Genomic DNA, 18,475 nt, shown 5'->3' with positions numbered 1-18,475 from the left:
TTTAGGAGTGATGATCGTGGTCCATGAATTTCAAAAATATATTTTTATTATGGTGAAATATACGTAACATGAACTTTACCATATTAGCCATCTTAACTGTAAAGTTCAGTAACATTAAGTACGTTCACATTGTTGTGCAGTCATCATCAACTTCCATCTCCAGATCTCTTCATCTTCCAATATTGAATCACTGCACCCATTTAAACGCTAACTCTACATTCCCCTTTCTCCTAGCCCCTGACAACCACCATTTCACTTTCTTTTTTGTTTTTTCTTTTTTTTTTTTTAAGACGGAGTTTTGCTCTTGTTGCCCAGGCTGGAGTGCAATGGCGTGATCTCGGCTCACCGCAACCTCCGCCTCCCAGGTTCAAGCGATCTCCTGCTTCAGCCTCCCGAGCAGCTGGGATTACACGCATGAGCCACCACGCCTGGCTTATTTTGTATTTTTAGTAGAGACGGGGTTTTTCCACGTTGGTCAGGCTGGTCTCGAACTCTGGACCTCAGGTGATCTGCCCGCCTTGGCCTCCCAAAGTGCTGGGATTACAGGCATGAGCCACCGTGCCCGGCCTTCACTTTCTGTCTCTATGAATTTGACTACTGTAGGTACCTCATATAAGTGGAATTATACAGTATTTGTCCTTTTGTGCCTAGCTTATTTCACTTAGCATAATGTTTTCAAGGTTGTGAGAATTTTATCCCTTTTTAAGACCGAAAAATACTCCGTGGTACGTATATACCACATTTTGTGTATCCATTCATCCATTGATGGACACGGATGGCTTCCACCTTTTGGCTATTGTGAATAATGCTGCTATGAACATGGGTGTACGAAAAATGTACAAGTTTTAAATGTTCATTCTCAAGGGAAAGCTTAAGGCTGCCAAAAAAAAAAAAAAAAAACAATCAAAGTCCGCAAAGGGAATTTAGAATTAATAAAAGTGAGCTCTGATCAAAGGTATAGACCAGAGGTTCTCAATCTTTCTCAGTTTATGGCACCTTTAGTGTCTCAATAATTTTTCAAGTGCCCCAGGACAAAACCTAAACCTAAACTGTTAAGTTTATTAAATAGCTATATCCAAACAACATAAGTATTTGTGTTCTAATAATAAAGAAGCAGTTTACATATATACTAAATACATATGATGGAAATAAAAATGTTTTTCTTTATTCTTTCTTTTTTCTTTTTTAAACAGAGTCTCCCTCTGTCTCCCAGGCTAGAGTGCAATCGTGTGATCCCTGCAACCTCCGCCTCCTGGGTTCAAGCGATTCTCCTGCCTCAGCATCCCGAGTAGCTGGGACTACAGGCGCTTGCCACCACTCCCAGCTAACTTTCGTATTTTTAGTAGAGATGGGCTTTCACCATGTTGGCCAGGCTGACTGTCCTGACCTCAGATTATCCGCCCGCCTTGGCCTCCCAAAGTGCTGGGATTAGAGGCATGAGCCACCATGGCCAGTCCTCCTTTATTCTTAAATAAGCACAGATAATTTCGAATGGGGTGTGTGTGCCCGTTGGACATGTCACTATTTCTTCAACCTTGAAATCAGATTGGATACCACACTATCATTTCTTGACCCGTGTTGATTTCAGCTTGGTGCTTGCTCATTTTTTTTTTTTTTTTTTTTTGTTTTTTAGAGAGAGAGGTTCTTCCTCTGTTCCCCAGACCAGAGTGCAGTGTCTCGATCAGCTCACTACAACCTCGAACTCATGGGCTCAAGCGATCCTCCTGCCTCTGCCTCCAAAGTAGCTAGGACTACAGGCAGGCACCGCCACACTTGGCTGATGCTTTTCATCATGGTAAGCCCCGGAAACCCAGCGTTGCAAAGCTGTGAACTCATCTCTTCATCTCTTCTTCCAAAGTAGCACAATCTTTTTTTTTTTTTTTTGAGATGGCGTCTCACTCTGTTGCCAGGCTGGAGTGCAATGGCACGATCTCAGCTCACTGCAACCTCTGCCTCCCAGGTTCAAGCAATTCTCCCTGCCTCGGCCTCCTGAGTAGCTGGGATTACAGGTGCCTGCCACCACGCCTGGCTAATTTTTGTGTTTTTTTGGTAGAGATGAGGTTTCGCAATGTTGGCCAGGCTGGTCTTGAATTCCTGACCTCAGGTGATCTGCTAGCCTCAGCCTCCCAAAGTGCTGCGATTATAGGCGTGTGCCACTGCACCCAGCTGGAAACTAGCACAATCTAATGTTGAATCTATGAACTACCTTGAGTCAGTAGTTTGCCTGGTAATGAACAGATGTCAAGAATTAATGGATTTCCCTCAACTTTTGAAAACATTCCAAGGCAATGTGGTGCTTTGGGCACTTTGGTGCCCAGTTTGGGAATGGCAAATCCAGACAATTCAAATGCCATGGAGACTTTACCTTGTCCAACCAGGCTCTGCATGAGCCACTCCAACTGGCCTCACTTTTACCATGATCGCCCTCCCTCCATTTCAGACACACTGGCCTTTTTGCTGTCCCACCTCAGTGCTTTTGCATTGGCTATAGCTTCTGCTTAGAGGGCTCTTTCTTACCTATTGGTTGCCTTGGCTTTTCTCCCTGTGTTAGGCTGTTCTTGCTTTGCTCTAAAAGAATACCAGAGGGTGGGTTATTTATAAGAAAAGAAGTTTAATTGGCTCCTGGTTCTACAGGCTGTACAGGAAGCATAGTGCCAGTATCTGCTTCTAGGGAGGCTGCAGGGAGCTTTTACTCATGGCCAAAGGCAAAGAGGGACAAGACATCTCACCTGGTGGAAGCAGGAGCAAGAGCTGGGGTGTGGGAGGTGCCACACACTTTTAAATGACCAGATTTCATGAGCACTCACTCACTATCTCAAAGACTGCACCAAGCCATGAGGGATCTACCCCCATGACCCAAACACCCACCATCAGGCCCCACCTCCAGCATTGGGGATTACAATTCAATATGAGATCTGGGTGGCACAAATATTCAAGCTCGATCACTCCCTAACTCATTCAGGGGTCTGCCATTCCCTGCCTATCCCAGTCACTCTTACCCACTTTATTCATCTTCATCTTCAGAGTATTCTTGGTGATCTGCCTGCCATTCTTTCCATCTTCCTGCAACTTAAGGGGCAATCTGCTTAAAATAAACCTCTCTGAAAATACGATTATGTTTGCAATTAGCAGTCCAGAGTGACTTCAATAGTGACAAAGGAAAATTACAGTATAGATGTCATTTAAATGTTAACACCTTTAAATAGTAATGAACAGTAAAGACCAAATAATGTAAATAAAATGAGGCTAATGCAGAAAATGTTCACAATTTAAACTAGCAAGCCAGGAGTACTCTGAGAGGAGATGTTAAATGAAGAGATAATGACAGTATCATGACACTGGCAGTCAGCTACCCCTGGAGATCTGTGGTTCCAAATTGCTCCCCAACAGGGGAAGAAACGTCCCAACCTCCCAATGAGAACTGCAAAGTCAAATTGCAAAGGGGCATGAATTCCAGGGTGGGAGGAATTTGTGACCATATTTTGTAATCTACAACACCATCCTTCTCCCACTGATTTTGGTGTTGTCTTGATCACATATCACATTTCTATAATGGTCTCCAGGTTCATCTATGTTGTCAAAAATATCAAGATTTCCTTCTTTTTTTAAGGCTGAATAATATTTCATTGTATACTAAATACCGCATTTTTTTAACCCATTGATTTGTCGATAGGCATTTAGGTTGCTTCTGTAAATTGGCGATTGTGAATAATGCTGCAATGAACAGGGAGTGCAAATATCCCTTCAATAACCTTATTTCAATTATTCTGGGTGTCTGCTGAGTGAAAGAAGCCAGTTACAGAAGGACAGGACTCTCCTTATAAGCGGTACCTAAAATAGTCAAACTCATAGAAGCAGAGAATAGAATGGTGGTTACCACGAGCCAGGAGGTAATTCATCAAATCATATACAGTAAATATGTGCCATTAGATTGCCTATCAGTTATACCTTAATAAAGCTGTTTCAAAATTAAAAATAAAAAGTTCCTATCTATGCATAGGTCTTTGTTTTAACTACACTTTTCTCTTTCTTTTTTTCTTTCTTTCTTTCCTTCCTTCCTTCCTTCCTTCTTTCTTTTTTTTGAGACAGGGTCTCACTTTGTTGCCCAGGCTGGAGTGTGGTGGCACGATCTTGGCTCACTGCAACCTCCACCTCCTGGGTTCAAGTGATCCTCCTGTCTCAGCCTCCCCAGTAGTTGGGGTTACAGGCATGTACCACCACGCCCAGATACTTTTTGTACTTTTAGTAGAGATGAGGTTTCACCATGTTGGCTGAGCTGGTCTCGAACTCCTGACCTCAAGTGATCCATCCACCTCAGCCTCCCAAAGTGCTGGGATTATAGGTGTGAGCCACCGTGCCTGGCCTTGACTACACTTTTTATTTTGAAATGATTCTAGATTTGCAGAACATTTGAAAAAATTCCATACACTCTCAGCCAGTTTCATCTAATGTTTTACATTTCTCACAGTTGTAGGGTACATTTGCTAACTAAGCAACCAGCATTGGGACGTTACTATTAACTAAACACCAGACTTTATTTTATTTGCGCTGTACTAATTTTTCCCCTTGTGGCCTTTTTCTGCTCCAGGGTCCAGTCCAGGGTACCACAGTGCATTTTATCATTGTGTCTCCCATCACATCTGGTCTGTGGTCGTGTTTCAGTTCTTCATTGCTTTTCGTGACCTCGACAGTTTTAAAGGGTACTGCTCATGTACTTTTTAGACTGTCCCTCAATTTAGGTTTCTCTGATGTTTCCCACACAATTGGGTTGGGATTTTGGGTTTCGGGGAGGATATACAGAGGCAAAGCATCTTCATCACATCACTTCAGGGGTACATCACAGTAACATGATTTATACATGACATTAACTTTGATCCCTTGGATAAGGTAGTCTTTGCCATGCTTCTCTATTATAGAGTTATCATTTTTCCCTTGTCATATTCCAGTCTTTAAAAGTAGGTCACTAAACCTACACTGGGGAAGTGGGGAGGAGTATTTGAATTAAGCTCCACCTCTTGAAGCAGGAAGTATCTACATGTATTATTTGGATTACTTTTGTAAGGAAGATTTATCTCTTCTCCCCCATTTATTTACTTAGCAATCAATTTATTTTTATTTTATTATTATTATTTCTTTTAGAGATGAGGTCTTGCTAAACTGTTGCCCAGGATGGACCCAAACTCCTGGGCTCCAGTGATCTTCCTGTCTCAGCCTCCCAAGGTGCTAGGATTACAGGCATGAGCCACCATACCTGGTGATCATCATTTTTTATATCAGTATAGACTTACATATATTTACTTTTTACCCTGGGTTATAATCCAATGCTATATTATTCATTTTGTCACCAAAACTGTTCCATTGGGAGTTCTTTCAAGTTGGTTCCTGTGACTCTTTGACATAGCTCCATTCTTTTGTTTTTGAAGCATTTCTTACTTTCTGGTACTACAAGATACTCCACACTCACCTTATGTGTTCCCTGTCCCAGCCCTAGAATCAGCCATTTCTCTAAGGAGCCCTGGTTCTTTTTATTTTTATATTTTTATGGTGTGTTTTTTTTTCTTTTTTTTTTTTCTTTTTTTTTTGAGATGGAGTCTCACTCTGTCACCCAGGCTGGAGTGCAGTGGCACAAACTTGGCTCACTGCAACCTCCGCCTCCCTGGTTCAAGCAATTCTCCTGCCTCAGTGTCCTGAGTAGCAGGAATTATGGGTGCATGACACCACACCCAGCTAATTTTTGTATTTTTGATAGAGATGGGGGTTTTGCCATGTTGGCCAAGCTGGTCTCGAACTCCTGACCTCAGGTGATCCACCTACCTTGGCCTCCCAAAATATTGGGATTGCAGGCATAAACCACCACACCCACCCTGGTTCCTTTTATTTGATAACAGTATTAGAAACCAAGATCTGGGCACTGAGTGTGCTCATTGCTTCTGGCGTGTGACTGCTTCTAGGCCCTACCAGTGAACAGAGCTAGGACATATATGCTTTTGTACAAACCCAGGTAGAATATGTATTTATACTTATTTCTGTACCAATCCATCTCTACCTGTGTTAAACTAAACATGAGATCATGCTGATGTTTCCAACTCTAATCCAGTATCACAGGGTCCGTTCTAGCCTTACCTTTTTGCTTATATGTAACTTCCTTTTCCAACAGTGTGAAACCTGGCTCCCACCATCCTTTATCCATTTACTTATTTTTCAATTCCAGGATATGTAAAAAGAAGTTTCAGATTTGTTAACCTGTACCTCCATTACATAGATCTGTTTTGGAGTCTGTATTCCATTCCACCGGGCTATTTGTCTGTTTTTTGTTTGTTTTGTTTTGTTTTTTGTTAGTTTTTTGAGACAGAGTTTCCCTGTCGTCGCCCAGGCTGGAGTGCAATGGCATGATGTCAGCTCACTGCAACCTCTGCCTCCCAGGTTCAAGTGATTCTCCTATCTCAGCCTGCCGAGTAGCTGGGATTACAGGCATGCACCACCACGCCCAGCTAATTTTTTTTTTTTAGTAGAGACAGGGTCTCACCATGTTGGCCAGGATGGTCTCAATCTCTTGACCTTGTGATCTGCCCGCCTTGGCCTCCCAAAGTGCTGGGATTACAGGTGTGAGCCACTGCGCCCAGCCTATTTGTCTGTTCTTTTGCCACTGCCATTCTAATTTGACCATTGCAACTTTGAGATACGTCTTCATGCATAAGGTAAGATCCCCTTTAGTCTTGTCAAGCTGACTTAGCTATTCCTGGATTGTTCTTTTTCCATAAGAATATATTATGGTTTTCTGAATTTAATTTTTATTGGAATGGTAATAGTTTACAGCTTAATTTAGGAAAAATTAACAGTTTTACAATGTGAAGACATTCTTCCGTGAACATAGTATGTATCTTTATTTAACCAAATATTATTTTACAATGTTGTCCTTAAAGATGCTGTGCAGTCTTTTTAGTTTAATTCTGAGAATTTGTAGGGTTTTTTTCTTTCTAAATGGTGCTTTGTTTTCTACCACATATTTATTTATTTTTGTTTTATATTTATTTTATTTTTTGAGACAGGGTCTCCCTCTGTTGCCCTGGCTGGAGTGCAGTGGAGCAATCTGGCTCACTGCAGGCTCAGTCTTCTGGGCTCAAGCAATCCTCACACCTTGGCATCCTGACTAGCTGGGACTACAGATATGCACCACCACACCAGCTACTTAAATTTTTTTTTTTTTTTTTTTTGTAGAGACAAGGTCCTACTATGTTGCTCCCGAGCTCAAGTGATCCTCCCACCTTAGTCTCCCAAAGCGCTAGGATTACAGGCATGAGCCACCATACCTAGCTTCTCCTACATATTTAAATTAGCTATTGCTAATGTAGAGGTAATGCTACCAATTTTGGTAACTGGTTTTATGTCTGACAACCTTGCTAAATTCTTATTTAGTTTGCATTTCTGTTGAATTTTCCAGTTAGATTACAGTTTCATTTCTTATTTCTTTGTCTTGCCTTATTTCACTAGCCATGACCTCTCATAATAGATAGTGGCATGGTGGACATCCCTGTTTTTCCTATTGTTCCCAGTCATAATTCAAGTTCATATAGTTTTCCCATTGTGCATGATAATTGCTGCAGGTTTTTGGTATATAATCTTTACCAAGTTAAGGAAAGTCCTTCTATCCTTAGTTTTATGTGAATTTTAAAAATCATAAATAGGTATCTTTTCAAATGTCTTTTTCCATCTATTGAAATAATAACGGATTTTTCTCCTTTAATCCATTATTGTGGTGAGTTATATAAGCAAGATATTATTTCCTTGTATTTCTTGTGTTTTTTTCAAGTGCTGTTTTGTATTCAGTTAACTAATATTCTATTTACACACATTTATATCCATACTTGAAATAAGTTCATCATTTTCATACTTTGTGTTATCCTTAGCTTGTTCTGTATTTAAGTTTATATGAGCCTCGTAAAAGATGTTGGGATACTTTATTTTTTATTTTGTGGAACTAACGGCACAAGGTGAGAATTATCTGTTTCTGAAAAAATTGTTAGAACTTAACTGAAAAATCATCTTCATGTTGGGAAAGTGCTATGGTTTGAATGTTTGTGTCCCCCTCAAATTCATTATGTTGAAACCCCATGCCAAATGTGATATTTGGTGGTGGGAGGCCTTTTATGAGGTGACCAGCTCATGAGGGTGGAGCCCTCAGATAGAATTAGTGAGTGTCTTTATAAAATAGGCCCTATCAAGAAAGGTCGGGAGACACAGAGTGAGGTATGTACAGGAAAAGTCCACATCTGAGCCACTTCAGCTCTGGGCAAAGAGTTTCAAAGAGAGGAAACAAGTACAAAAGCTCTCGGGCTTTTTTCCTCAGCTTAGAATGTCCTAGGAGCAGTACCACATAGTCTGCAACAAACCAGAATGCTCCTGGAGGCAAATAATACAAAGCTTTGATATGGAAAGACAAGTCACTATCCAGAGGTTGGTGAGCCTCATATCTGAACAAAGGGTTAACCCGGCATCAATGATTCATGGCATTAACTTAGTCTAAAACACCCAAATGCACTTCTGAGCCACACTTGCCATCCATACATCTCTGGCTAAGGCTGTAAAATGGGCACTGCCAACTTCTGTTTCTTTGTTTTTAATTTGGGACTAGGATACACTGGGTGAGTCCTGGCTCCACCAGTTACTAGCTGGATAATCCTGGGAAGTTCCTCATGCTCTTTAATTGTTTGTAAAGCAAACCAGCGCAGAGGGATGGTAATTTGCCCAAGGTCACACAGGCAGAAACTGAACTCAGGGCTTTTGACTGTTCCCTAACTCTTTCTGATAACTTTTTGGTTGGGACCACCATAGCAGAAAACAAAGTTGGTGGTTAGCAATTAACCAGAGAAGAGGACCCGTGTGGATTCTGTATTCACTAATGAGTGTTGCCTTTTACAGATGACTTTTTGAGCATATTCCCCTCTCTTAACACTGCTGCATTAGCTCATATCTGCTGGGGGTGACACCCTCTCTCTGACCTGCCTACAACATAGACATCTCCACAGGCACAATCATCTTGTCGGGACAGAGGCTCAGCGTCAACACACGTGCTTTTTCTACTAGAAACTCTGAGACCCCAACAGGCCACAAAAGCCCACATCCTCAGATGTTCAAAACACATCTGCTTACAGAATATGAAACACTATTTTCTTAGACTAGAGGACAACCTGATGGAGAATTTCAGTAATCACCAAGTTACTTATCTAATGCGCTGGTTCATGATTTATTTGGACACATACCTAAGTATCGATGAAGTCGTATTAAAATATGTACCAGCCTGTTTTTACTTATTTTTACTTTCATTTTATTTCAGAGCATTTAATGCGGTTCACAAATCAATCACAACTTCCAAAAACACACTGTGTTGTTTTTCTCCTCAAAGCAGTTTTTCATACATTGCATCATTTTCTGTTCATAACAGTCCCAAGGACTGGATAGGGTTGGCTTTGCTGTCTCCATTTTAATGACAGGAACTTAGATGTGGAGGCCTTACGCTGTCCAGGAAGGGGTTTTACAGACGTTACTTCGTTTGGTCTTCTCCTCCCACCCTGCACGGCGCAAAGAGCCCATCAGTTTGCGGAAGTCTGGGGTGGAGGACAGTCTGGAGTGACATGCTACCAGACCAGTCGATCTGGTTCGGGCTGTGACATAAGCTAGGGGTCGAAGTCAGGGGCACCCGCACAGGCGGACCTGCCTGGCACCTAGCCAAGGCGAATCCACCTTCCCGGCCAGCCACCAGGGCCTTGAATTGGCAAAGTATCGAATCCTGTTGTGTGTGAAGCAAGCTCTTCATGCAACACCTTCAGGGCGACCTCGGGTCAAGAACTACTCATTGTGCTGCTTGGACGCGCCGGGGCCCGAGTCTTCGTGGATCGGCCAGGCCAGGAGTGAAAGGTCTGGGAGTTCTTCCGGCCCAGAGCACCCGAAGAGCCACCGGGATCAGAAGTGCGCCCCGGTGGACCCCAAACCCTGCAGCCGGGGACGGGGGGTGTCGTGGAGTGTCCCCTCGCCCCATGCCGTGACCGGGACAACGGGTACAGCAAACTCACATGGAGCCCCAAGACTCTGGATCCCTACCGCCCCGCCCCTTCTGCAGGCCACGCCCCTTCCGCCGGTCCCAGCCTCGCGCGGGTCTGCCCCTTCCGCCGGCCTTTCCCCGAGCCCCGCCTCTTCCGCCAGCGCCGCCCCTTCCTGCCCCATGTGGGCCTGAAGCGCGTGTCTGCTGTCTGTGCCAGTGCTCCTGCCGGGTCCCCTCAGGTGTGTCGTTTCCGTCGCGCTTCCGCCCTCTCGGCCATGGGGGTCCCCAAGAGGAAGGCCTCGGGCGGCCAGGACGGCGCGGCTTCCTCCGCGGGTGCAGCCAAGCGCGCCCGCAAAGAAGAGCTCACGGGCGTGCGGTTCAAGGCTCAGCTGAAGGACCCGCAGGGCCCCGGGCCAGGTGAGTCCGGGGCGGCAGGCGCAGGGTCGGGAGCATAGGCTGGCGAGGCGGCCTCCGTGTGCCGGGCACAGCCTCTCCTTTCTGCAGCTTTCGGGTCACATAGGCTCAGTGGCAAGCCTCTGGTTTGCAGAAAACTGAGGTTCAGGACTGCTGTGTACTTCCTTGCTCTGGACTGTCGGCGACAGCGAGAGGTCCCCGACTTGCTTGATTGGGACCGTTTCATGTTACAACACATTTATTTCCCTTGCCCAGGCAGCATCCCTCAGCGAGCTCTAAAACCTCTTTATTGCAGTTGTCAGGGAAGTAAATGAAGTGTCCTTCTCTATTGAGTCCTTACTGAGTCGGCTCAGGACGGTTCATGAGACAGTTTGCTACTCCTTGGGCCGTCAGCACCGTTTTCAATAGCTTCCATCCCCCAACACTCATACTGACTTGATAACTTGTAACAGGCTACTAGAAGCCACCACAGCTACTTGTCAGTTGACCAGGAATGGGCCAGTGACTGAGATGTAGCCGACTCTATAATTTAATTACACTTTTTGTAAAGTGTGACCACCCTTCGCGACTACTTGTAATCGTTTGGAAAGTAACATGGTTTGGGAAAAACGCAATTGAACGTGTTGCCATGTGGAAGCATTGCTCCAAAATAAAACAGTGGCAGTTTTTCTCCCAGGTTAAATAAACGATTAAATTAATGGCCAAAATATCTTCGACTTCCAATTTTTGTCCTCATTTTTTTTTTTTTTTTAAACAGACAGGGTCTCGCTCTGTTGCCCAGGCTGAAGTGCAGTGGCACGATCATAGCTCACTGCAGCCTTGAACTTCTGGGCTTAAGCTGTCCTCCCACCTCAGCCTCCCAAGTAGCTGAGATTGTAGGTGCACAACACCATGCCCAGCTATGTTTTTTTTTTTTTTTTTACTTTCTGTAGAGATGGAATCTCACTATGTTGTCCAGGCTGCCCTCGAACTCCCAGTCTCAAGCAATCCTCCCACCTTGTCTTCTCAAAGGGCTGGGAGTATAGGTATGAGCCACCACACCTGGCCTGTTTTTAAACTTTGATACCTGTACTTGCTAGTCACAGCTAGGAAGATGATACTTAGTTAGCATAGAGTTATTTATTTCCGAATTCATTAAGTATTACTAGAGGCTATTATTTGCTACGGTAGAGATAAAGTGATGAATAAAAATTTCAAAAAGCCTCTGCCATTGTGGGGCTTACAAACAGTCGAGTGGGGCAGGCAGATATTGGTCAGTAAAATCACATACATACAGTTTCAAGCACGAGTTTTCCAAAGGAGAGGTACATGGTGCCTGAGGGTGTTTAACAGGCCTTGGATCTAATCTGGGAGCTCAAAGAAGGCTCCCCTGAGGAAGTGGCTTTTCTTTTCTTTTTTTTTTTAATCATACTTTAAGTTTTAGGGTACATGTGCACAACGTGCCCCTTTGTTACATATGTATACATGTGCCATGTTGGTGTCCTGCACCCATTAACTCGTCATTTAACATTAGGTATATCTCCTAATGCTGTCCCTCCCCCCTCCCCCAACCCACAACAGTCCCCAGAGTGTGACGTTCCCCTTCCTGTGTCCATGTGTTCTCATTGTTCAGTTCCCACCTATGAGTGAGAACATGCGGTGTTTGGTTTTTTGTCCTTGCGATAGTTTGCTGAGAATGATGGTTTCCAGCTTCATCCATGTCCCTACAAAGGACATGAACTCATCGTTTTTTATGGCTGCATAGTATTCCATGGTGTATATGTGCCACATTTTCTTAATCCAGTCTATCATTGTTGGACATTTGGGTTGGTTCCAAGTCTTTGCTATTGTGAATAGTGCCGCAGTAAACATACGTGTGCATGTGTCTTGATAGCAGCATGATTTATAATCCTTTGGGTATATACCCAGTAATGGGATGACTGGGTCAAATGGTATTTCTAGTTCTAGATCCCTGAGGAATCGCCACACTGACTTCCACAATGGTTGAACTAGTTTACAGTCCCACCAACAGTGTAAAAGTGTTCCCATTTCTCCACATCCTCTCCAGCACCTCTTGTTTCCTGACTTTTTAATGATCGCCATTCTAATTGGTGTGAGATGGTATCTCATTGTGGTTTTGATTTGCATTTCTCTGATGGATCTAATTAAACTAAAGAGCTTGTGCACAGCAAAAGAAACTACCATCAGAGTGAACAGGTGACCTACAGAATGGGAGAAAATTTTTGCAATCTACTCATCTGACAAAGGGCTAATATCCAGAATCTACAATTAACTCAAACAGATTTACAAGAAAAAAACAAACAACCCCATCAAAAGTGGGCAAAGGATATGAACAGACACTTCTCAAAAGAAGACATTTATGCAGCCAAAAGACACATGAAAAAATGCTCATCATCACTGGCCATCAGAGGAAGTGGCTTTTCAAAAGGATTGTAGGATGGGACAGGGACAGGAACCTTACTGGCAGAAGAAAGAGCACGTTTAATTGTTAAAAAGATGTAGTATCTATATTTCATGGTCTTGCACAGAGAGCCTCATGACATTCAGGTGCTACATCATTTGAACACATGTCAGAAGGAGACCCGGGTTGACAGGGCATGGGTGTAGGTGAGTAGTTGAAAGATGGGGCAAAGCTGAGTCAATGGGTGAAAGTGTGGATCCCTTGTTTGAGGCTGTGTTGAACTTGTGTTTGAATCTGCTCTGTATCTTGGATTCTCTCCTCCTCTCTTCCTCTTTATACGCTCTCATAACCTTCTATGATAGGATTGCTGGAAGATCAGGGAAGTGAAGTTGATGGCTGTTAGGAGACTTTGTTTTCACCAGGCATGTGAGGGAAGGGTTCTGATGATGCTCCCTTCATGTAGTGGAGGAACAAGAGCTGCCAGGTTAGATTGGTAAGGACTGAGGATGTTCCAGAGTGGATCAGTGTCAGCCTGTGGGAGGATCCCCCATCAAGAAGGGTTTGGCTCTAAGCCAGTTCCTTTGAAAGTGTTTGCCCACGACTCCACTGGTGATAGAGAAAAGGCCATACTGTAAGAGAGTACACTAATGGTTAAACTCTTGATCTCCTTCTCCCCACATTGCTTCTGGTTTCCCCACTGCATAAGTGGTAATTCTGATTAGCTGGATGTTCCTGCCAGAACCCTCCGTCTGCATCAGTCTTTCCCCTGGCCTTGGTGGTTGATTCTCCTCCTGAGAATTTCTGGAATCTGTCTGCTCCCCCTCTTTCCTTCATCATCATTCTAGTCCAGGCATCATCAGTCCCTGCTGGGACCGTGGCTGGAGTTGCCCAGAATTGGTCTCTCTTGCTGTTGCTTCCCTACAGCCCGTGCTGTGTGCAGCAGTCAAATGATCCTTCAGAGCTCCAAATCTGATTATGTCACTCCTCTCATGACACCCTTCAGTGGTATCCCACTGCCCTTAGGATAAAATCCAAAGTCATTTCCATTGCTTCATCTAGCCCCGCCTGCTTCTTTGACTTCATCTCAGGCTGCCCTCCCCCACTCACTCAGTCACCCCTCCCCACTCACCTGGCTCCAGTGTACCCTCCAGCCTTGGGGCCTGGAATGTGGTCTCACCCTCTGCCCCCTCAATACTTACGTTTACTATTATTAATAATAGGTTCAGCATTACTTCTTCAAAGGAAACCTTCCCAACCCTCTAATCTAGATCATGTTCCCTAGGTACAGTCCTCATTACACTCTTGATGTTTGCTTCATAGCACTTACTACAGGTGCTATACGTGTCTATGTAAGTGATTGCGGTAGGTGCTTAATAAATACTCACATTGGTCTCTATCATTAGATTGTAAGGACCATGTGGGTAGAGGCCATTTCTAATTTGCTCACCAGCACGTCTCGGGCACCCCCTGTGATGCCTGGAGCACCTGGTAGGTGCCCAGTAAATGGTGTATGGAAAGATGAACCTGTAAAGACGGCAAACATAACAGGCCAGCAGTTTCCACCCTGTAATACTCTGGAATGCTCGGAGTTACATGCTAGAGTTTGACGAATAATTCCTTAAAAAAGAGTGAGTAGTTGCACTGCTCTTTCTGTATTAACAGCCCTTGCTATCACTTGCATTCTGTGTTTTCTTGAGGGACAGAGTAGGTATTATGCATAACTCCAGGGTGCCTGTGCCGACTGAGCTCCTGTAACTCACAGTCACCTCGGCCAGAACACCCATGGCCTGCTCATAATCACCACCAGACCACGCTGCAGACGGCAGCAATGGAGTCTGGCCCCGACGCTCAGAGCGGTGCCTGGCATAGCAGATGCACTTGCTCGGTGACTGTTAAAGGAATGGCGGTGGTTGCTGCGGAAAATGTTGCAGCATAAAAGGGGATCTGAAAACACCTGTGAGGCTGGCAGAGGCCGAATGTGACTGGATTTTCACTGCTGCTGCTGAGGACACCCGGGGGGCTGCTTATGTTTTGAGGGTTTACCTTGACCTAAGTGTGATGCTGGATGCTTTATGTGTAAATTAGCCTTTTTACGCTTCATGCAAACCCTGTCAGGTAGGTTCTGTTCTTGTTCCGTTATACAGGTGAGGTACCCAGAGCTCAGAGTTCAGTGCCTTACTGAGTACCATGCAGCTAGTAAGTGACTGAGCGGGGATTCGTGCCCAGGAGTCTGGCTCCAATTTTGTTCTTTTCTGGTATGGTTTTGGTGCAATGGCCTGCTCATGCGTCCCCGGGCAGATGTGGCTTAGCAGCGTCAGGACTTGAATCTGAGACACGCAGAATTGCTGTCCAAGAGGAAGCATGTGTTGGTCCTCTCTGCTCAGCTAGTGGAGCTCACCTGCAGTACCAAGCCCTGTTCTGGGCCTCATGCTTCAAGGGAACATAGAGAGTGACCTGAACACAGAAGGATCTCGAAACTCTCATTTCTGGAGAGAGGTTAAAGGAAGTGTTTGGTCTTCAGAGGTGCTGACTAGGGTGATGGCAGCTGGTGTGGGAAAGAAGGATTAGATCCATTGCCTGGGGCCCCAAGGCAGAGAAGGAAGGACCCCTTAGGGATGCCCAGACACTCCCTAAAGCAGACCACGCTATTCTGATGTGTCTATGAAGACTGTAGTGTATTTCTTAAAGTTTGTGGCATTTTACATTTTACTGTATTGGTCATTACTAAGTGGGTTTTAATAGAAATATTTAGTCCCTTCCTCTGCTTTTTTTTTTTTTTTTTTTTTTGAATAAGGTGAAGTCTTCACTCCCCAGAAGAGATGAAGGCCCCAGTAAGATGTGTTACCTTTAGCTTACGCTCTCATGCGGCTTCCAACCCACTGCCATGCCCTGCCTTCCTAGTTTTGAGAAGTATGGCCCAAAGAGTGGAACCAGAGAGAGGCAGGGTTTTTTTTGTTTTGTTTTGTTTTTGAGACGGAGTCTCACTCTGTTGCCAGGCTGGAGTGCAGTGGCACGATCTCGACTCACTGCAACCTCCACCTCCCGGATTCAAGCGATTCTCCGAGAGGCAGGTTCAAGTGATTCTCTGAAAGGCAGTTTTATAGAACAGGTTCTGGCAGGAGAATTCTGTGGGCAGCGGCACACAGGTGGCTCCCAGTTGGTAGGGTGGGGTTGTGGTGGGGGTTCAGATTCAGGTGTCAGTGGTAGGGGAGGGGAGGTTGTATTAATTGCAGGAAGGGTAGTAGAATCCTCAGGCTGTTGAGAGGGGAGATTTTTGAGTGGGGAACTTCTGGGGTGGCCTTATGGGGAAACACTCTAGTGGGGTGCCCTCCTTTGGGTTTTGAAAGAGCACTGATGTCAACTGATGCTTGGCATGCTGACTGTGGGCCAGGTGCAGCACGGACACTCTGTGTGCCAGTGCACTCAGAGCAACAGGCATCAGCTCCATTGCATGAGCAGGAATCATCCAGTTCGTGGAGGGAGAATATGGGCTCAGGAGCCCGACTGCCTGGATTGGAGTCCTGGCTCTACCTCTCCTAAGCTGTGTACCTTTGGACAAGGGCCTCAGTTTTCTCATCTGTGAAATACTAGTACCTAGGGAAAAAAATACTCATACCTAGGGTGGAGGGTTGCAGTGAGAATTAGCTGATGTCATGTAAGTAAAGCTCTTGGTAATGTTTCGTTACCATGCTCTATATGGTTTTTCTTGTTATACCCATTCTACAGTTGAGGGAACAAAAGCTATATGGGGATCCAGACAAGTCATTGCCAGACTCAGTAGTCAAACCTGGGAGTCACGTTGGCACTCAGTTTGTCTCATTCCTTATTGCCTTCATGGTTTCTAAGTGTGTTCATAATGTCCTTGTGGATTAATCTACTAGGGCAGCCATAACAAAATACCATAGACTGGGTGGCTTAAACAAGAGGAATTTATTTCCTCACAGTTCTGAAGGCCACGTCCACGATCAAGGCATTGGCCTAGTCACATCCTGGTAAGGGCACGTCCTGGCTTGCAGACAACTGCCCTCTTGCTGTGTCCTCACATGGCCTTTCCTCTATCCACATGCAGAGAGGGAGCTCTCTGATGTCTCCTTCTCCTCTAAGGACACCAATCCTATTAGATCAGGACCTCACCCTCATGAACTCATTTAACCTGAGTAATCTCCTAAAAGACTATATCTCCAAATACTGTCTTTTTAGGGCTTAGGGTTTCTTTCTTTTTTTTTTTTTTTTTCCTGAGACAGAGTCTTGCTCTGTCACCTAGGCTGGGGTGCAATGGCGTGATCTCGGCTCACTGTAACCTCTGCCTCCTGAGTTCAAACAATTCTGCCTCAGCCTCCCAAGTAGCTGGGACTACAGATATGTGCCACCACACCTGGCTAATTTTTGTATTTTTAGTAGAGAGGGGGTTTCACCATGTTGGCCAGGCTGGTCTTGAACTCCTGACCTCAGGTGATCTGCCTGCCTTGGCCTCCCAAAGTGCTGGGATTACAGGCGTGAGCCACCGCGCCCGGCCGGGTTTAGGGTTTCAACATGAATTTTGGAGAGAAACAGTTAAGTTGATAGCATTCATAGTAGCTTCTGTGCAGTGTAGGTGGATCGGGGAAGGTCACAGAATGGGGAAAGCAGGTTGCAGTGGTGGCTGTGATTGTTTCTAAGAAGACTGACCTTGTTAATGTTTGAACATAACTTTTTTTTCAGGCTTGGAAGCGTTTGTGTCTGCTGCCAAGAAGCTACCACGAGAAGATGTGTATGATGTCGTGGAAGGGTATATAAAGATTTCTGTTGAGTGTGTCGAAATTTTCCAGCTCCTAAGTGGAGAGAAACGACCTGAAAGTGAAGTAAGTTGTTCCTTACATGGCTTGATGAAGAGAAGAAAAGTTAATGCTGCTGTTAAGTTTGATGAGGAAAAATGTGATAGAAATTTCCATTACCAACTTTCTATAGAAAATGATGCTTTGTCCCTGTGCTGTAGGAATGTATTCATTTTTTGCCTCCATGACCTTGAAAGCATTTTAGTGGAAAATTCTCACTTATTATTAACATTTGATGAATGACATCAGAAGGAAGGATCATAGATTCCTAATCAAAATATACTTGGTTTCAGTATGGTTTATTTAAACAAAAGGGAAACAGATAAACATGTGGTGTCACAGACTCACAACACATAATGAATTGATGATTGTTTTCTGATTCCAAAGAGATTGAACATTGGGATATTGATGCGCCTGTTGAAATCTCAGGGTTATTGCTATAAGGATGTAGATCTGAATATCTCTAAAGGAATGAGACCCAGTCATTAAGAGAATTTTCTTCTCATTTGATTTTCTGTGATTGTAAACAAGCTGTTCTTTCTTTCTTTCTTTCTTTCTTTATTTTTGAGACGGAGTCTCACTCTGTTGCCCAGGCTGGAGTGCAGTGGCGCAGTCTCGGCTCACTGCAAGCTCCGCATCCTGGGTTCATGCCATTCTCCTGCCTCAGCCTCCCAAGTAGCTGGGACTACAGGCGCCCGCCACCACGCCTGGCTAATTTTTTGTATTTTTAGTAGAGACGGGGTTTCACCATGTTAGCTAGGATGGTTTCGATCTCCTGACCTCGTGATCTGCCCACCTCAGCCTCCC

General features: G+C 44.6%; 1 protein-coding gene across 4 annotated transcripts in view; it reads left to right on the top strand.

Annotated features, from left to right (window-relative positions):
• The first annotated feature begins 6,785 nt into the window (after positions 1 to 6,785).
• Positions 6,786 to 18,475, top strand: part of URB1 (URB1 ribosome biogenesis homolog) — a 125,562-nt gene continuing 113,872 nt past the window's right edge. For 3 of the 4 annotated variants that reach the window (XR_008622431.2, XR_612781.4, XM_003824001.5), the window contains exons 1-2: positions 6,787 to 10,456; positions 17,556 to 17,695. Coding sequence is in view for 1 of the 4 variants with exons in the window: in XM_003824001.5 (XP_003824049.4) it covers positions 10,315 to 10,456; positions 17,556 to 17,695 (282 nt within the window). In the remaining 3 variants the exon portion in view is untranslated. Of the gene's footprint in view, positions 10,457 to 17,555; positions 17,696 to 18,475 lie in introns of all 4 variants that reach the window. The other variant, XR_008622432.2, reaches the window with a different exon arrangement.

Source organism: Pan paniscus, chromosome 22, assembly GCF_029289425.2.
Source record: "Pan paniscus chromosome 22, NHGRI_mPanPan1-v2.0_pri, whole genome shotgun sequence".
Classification (NCBI taxonomy): Eukaryota; Metazoa; Chordata; class Mammalia; order Primates; family Hominidae; genus Pan; species Pan paniscus.
The sequence above is the reverse complement of the archived record's forward strand: the minus strand, read 5'-3'. Positions and strand labels throughout refer to the sequence as shown.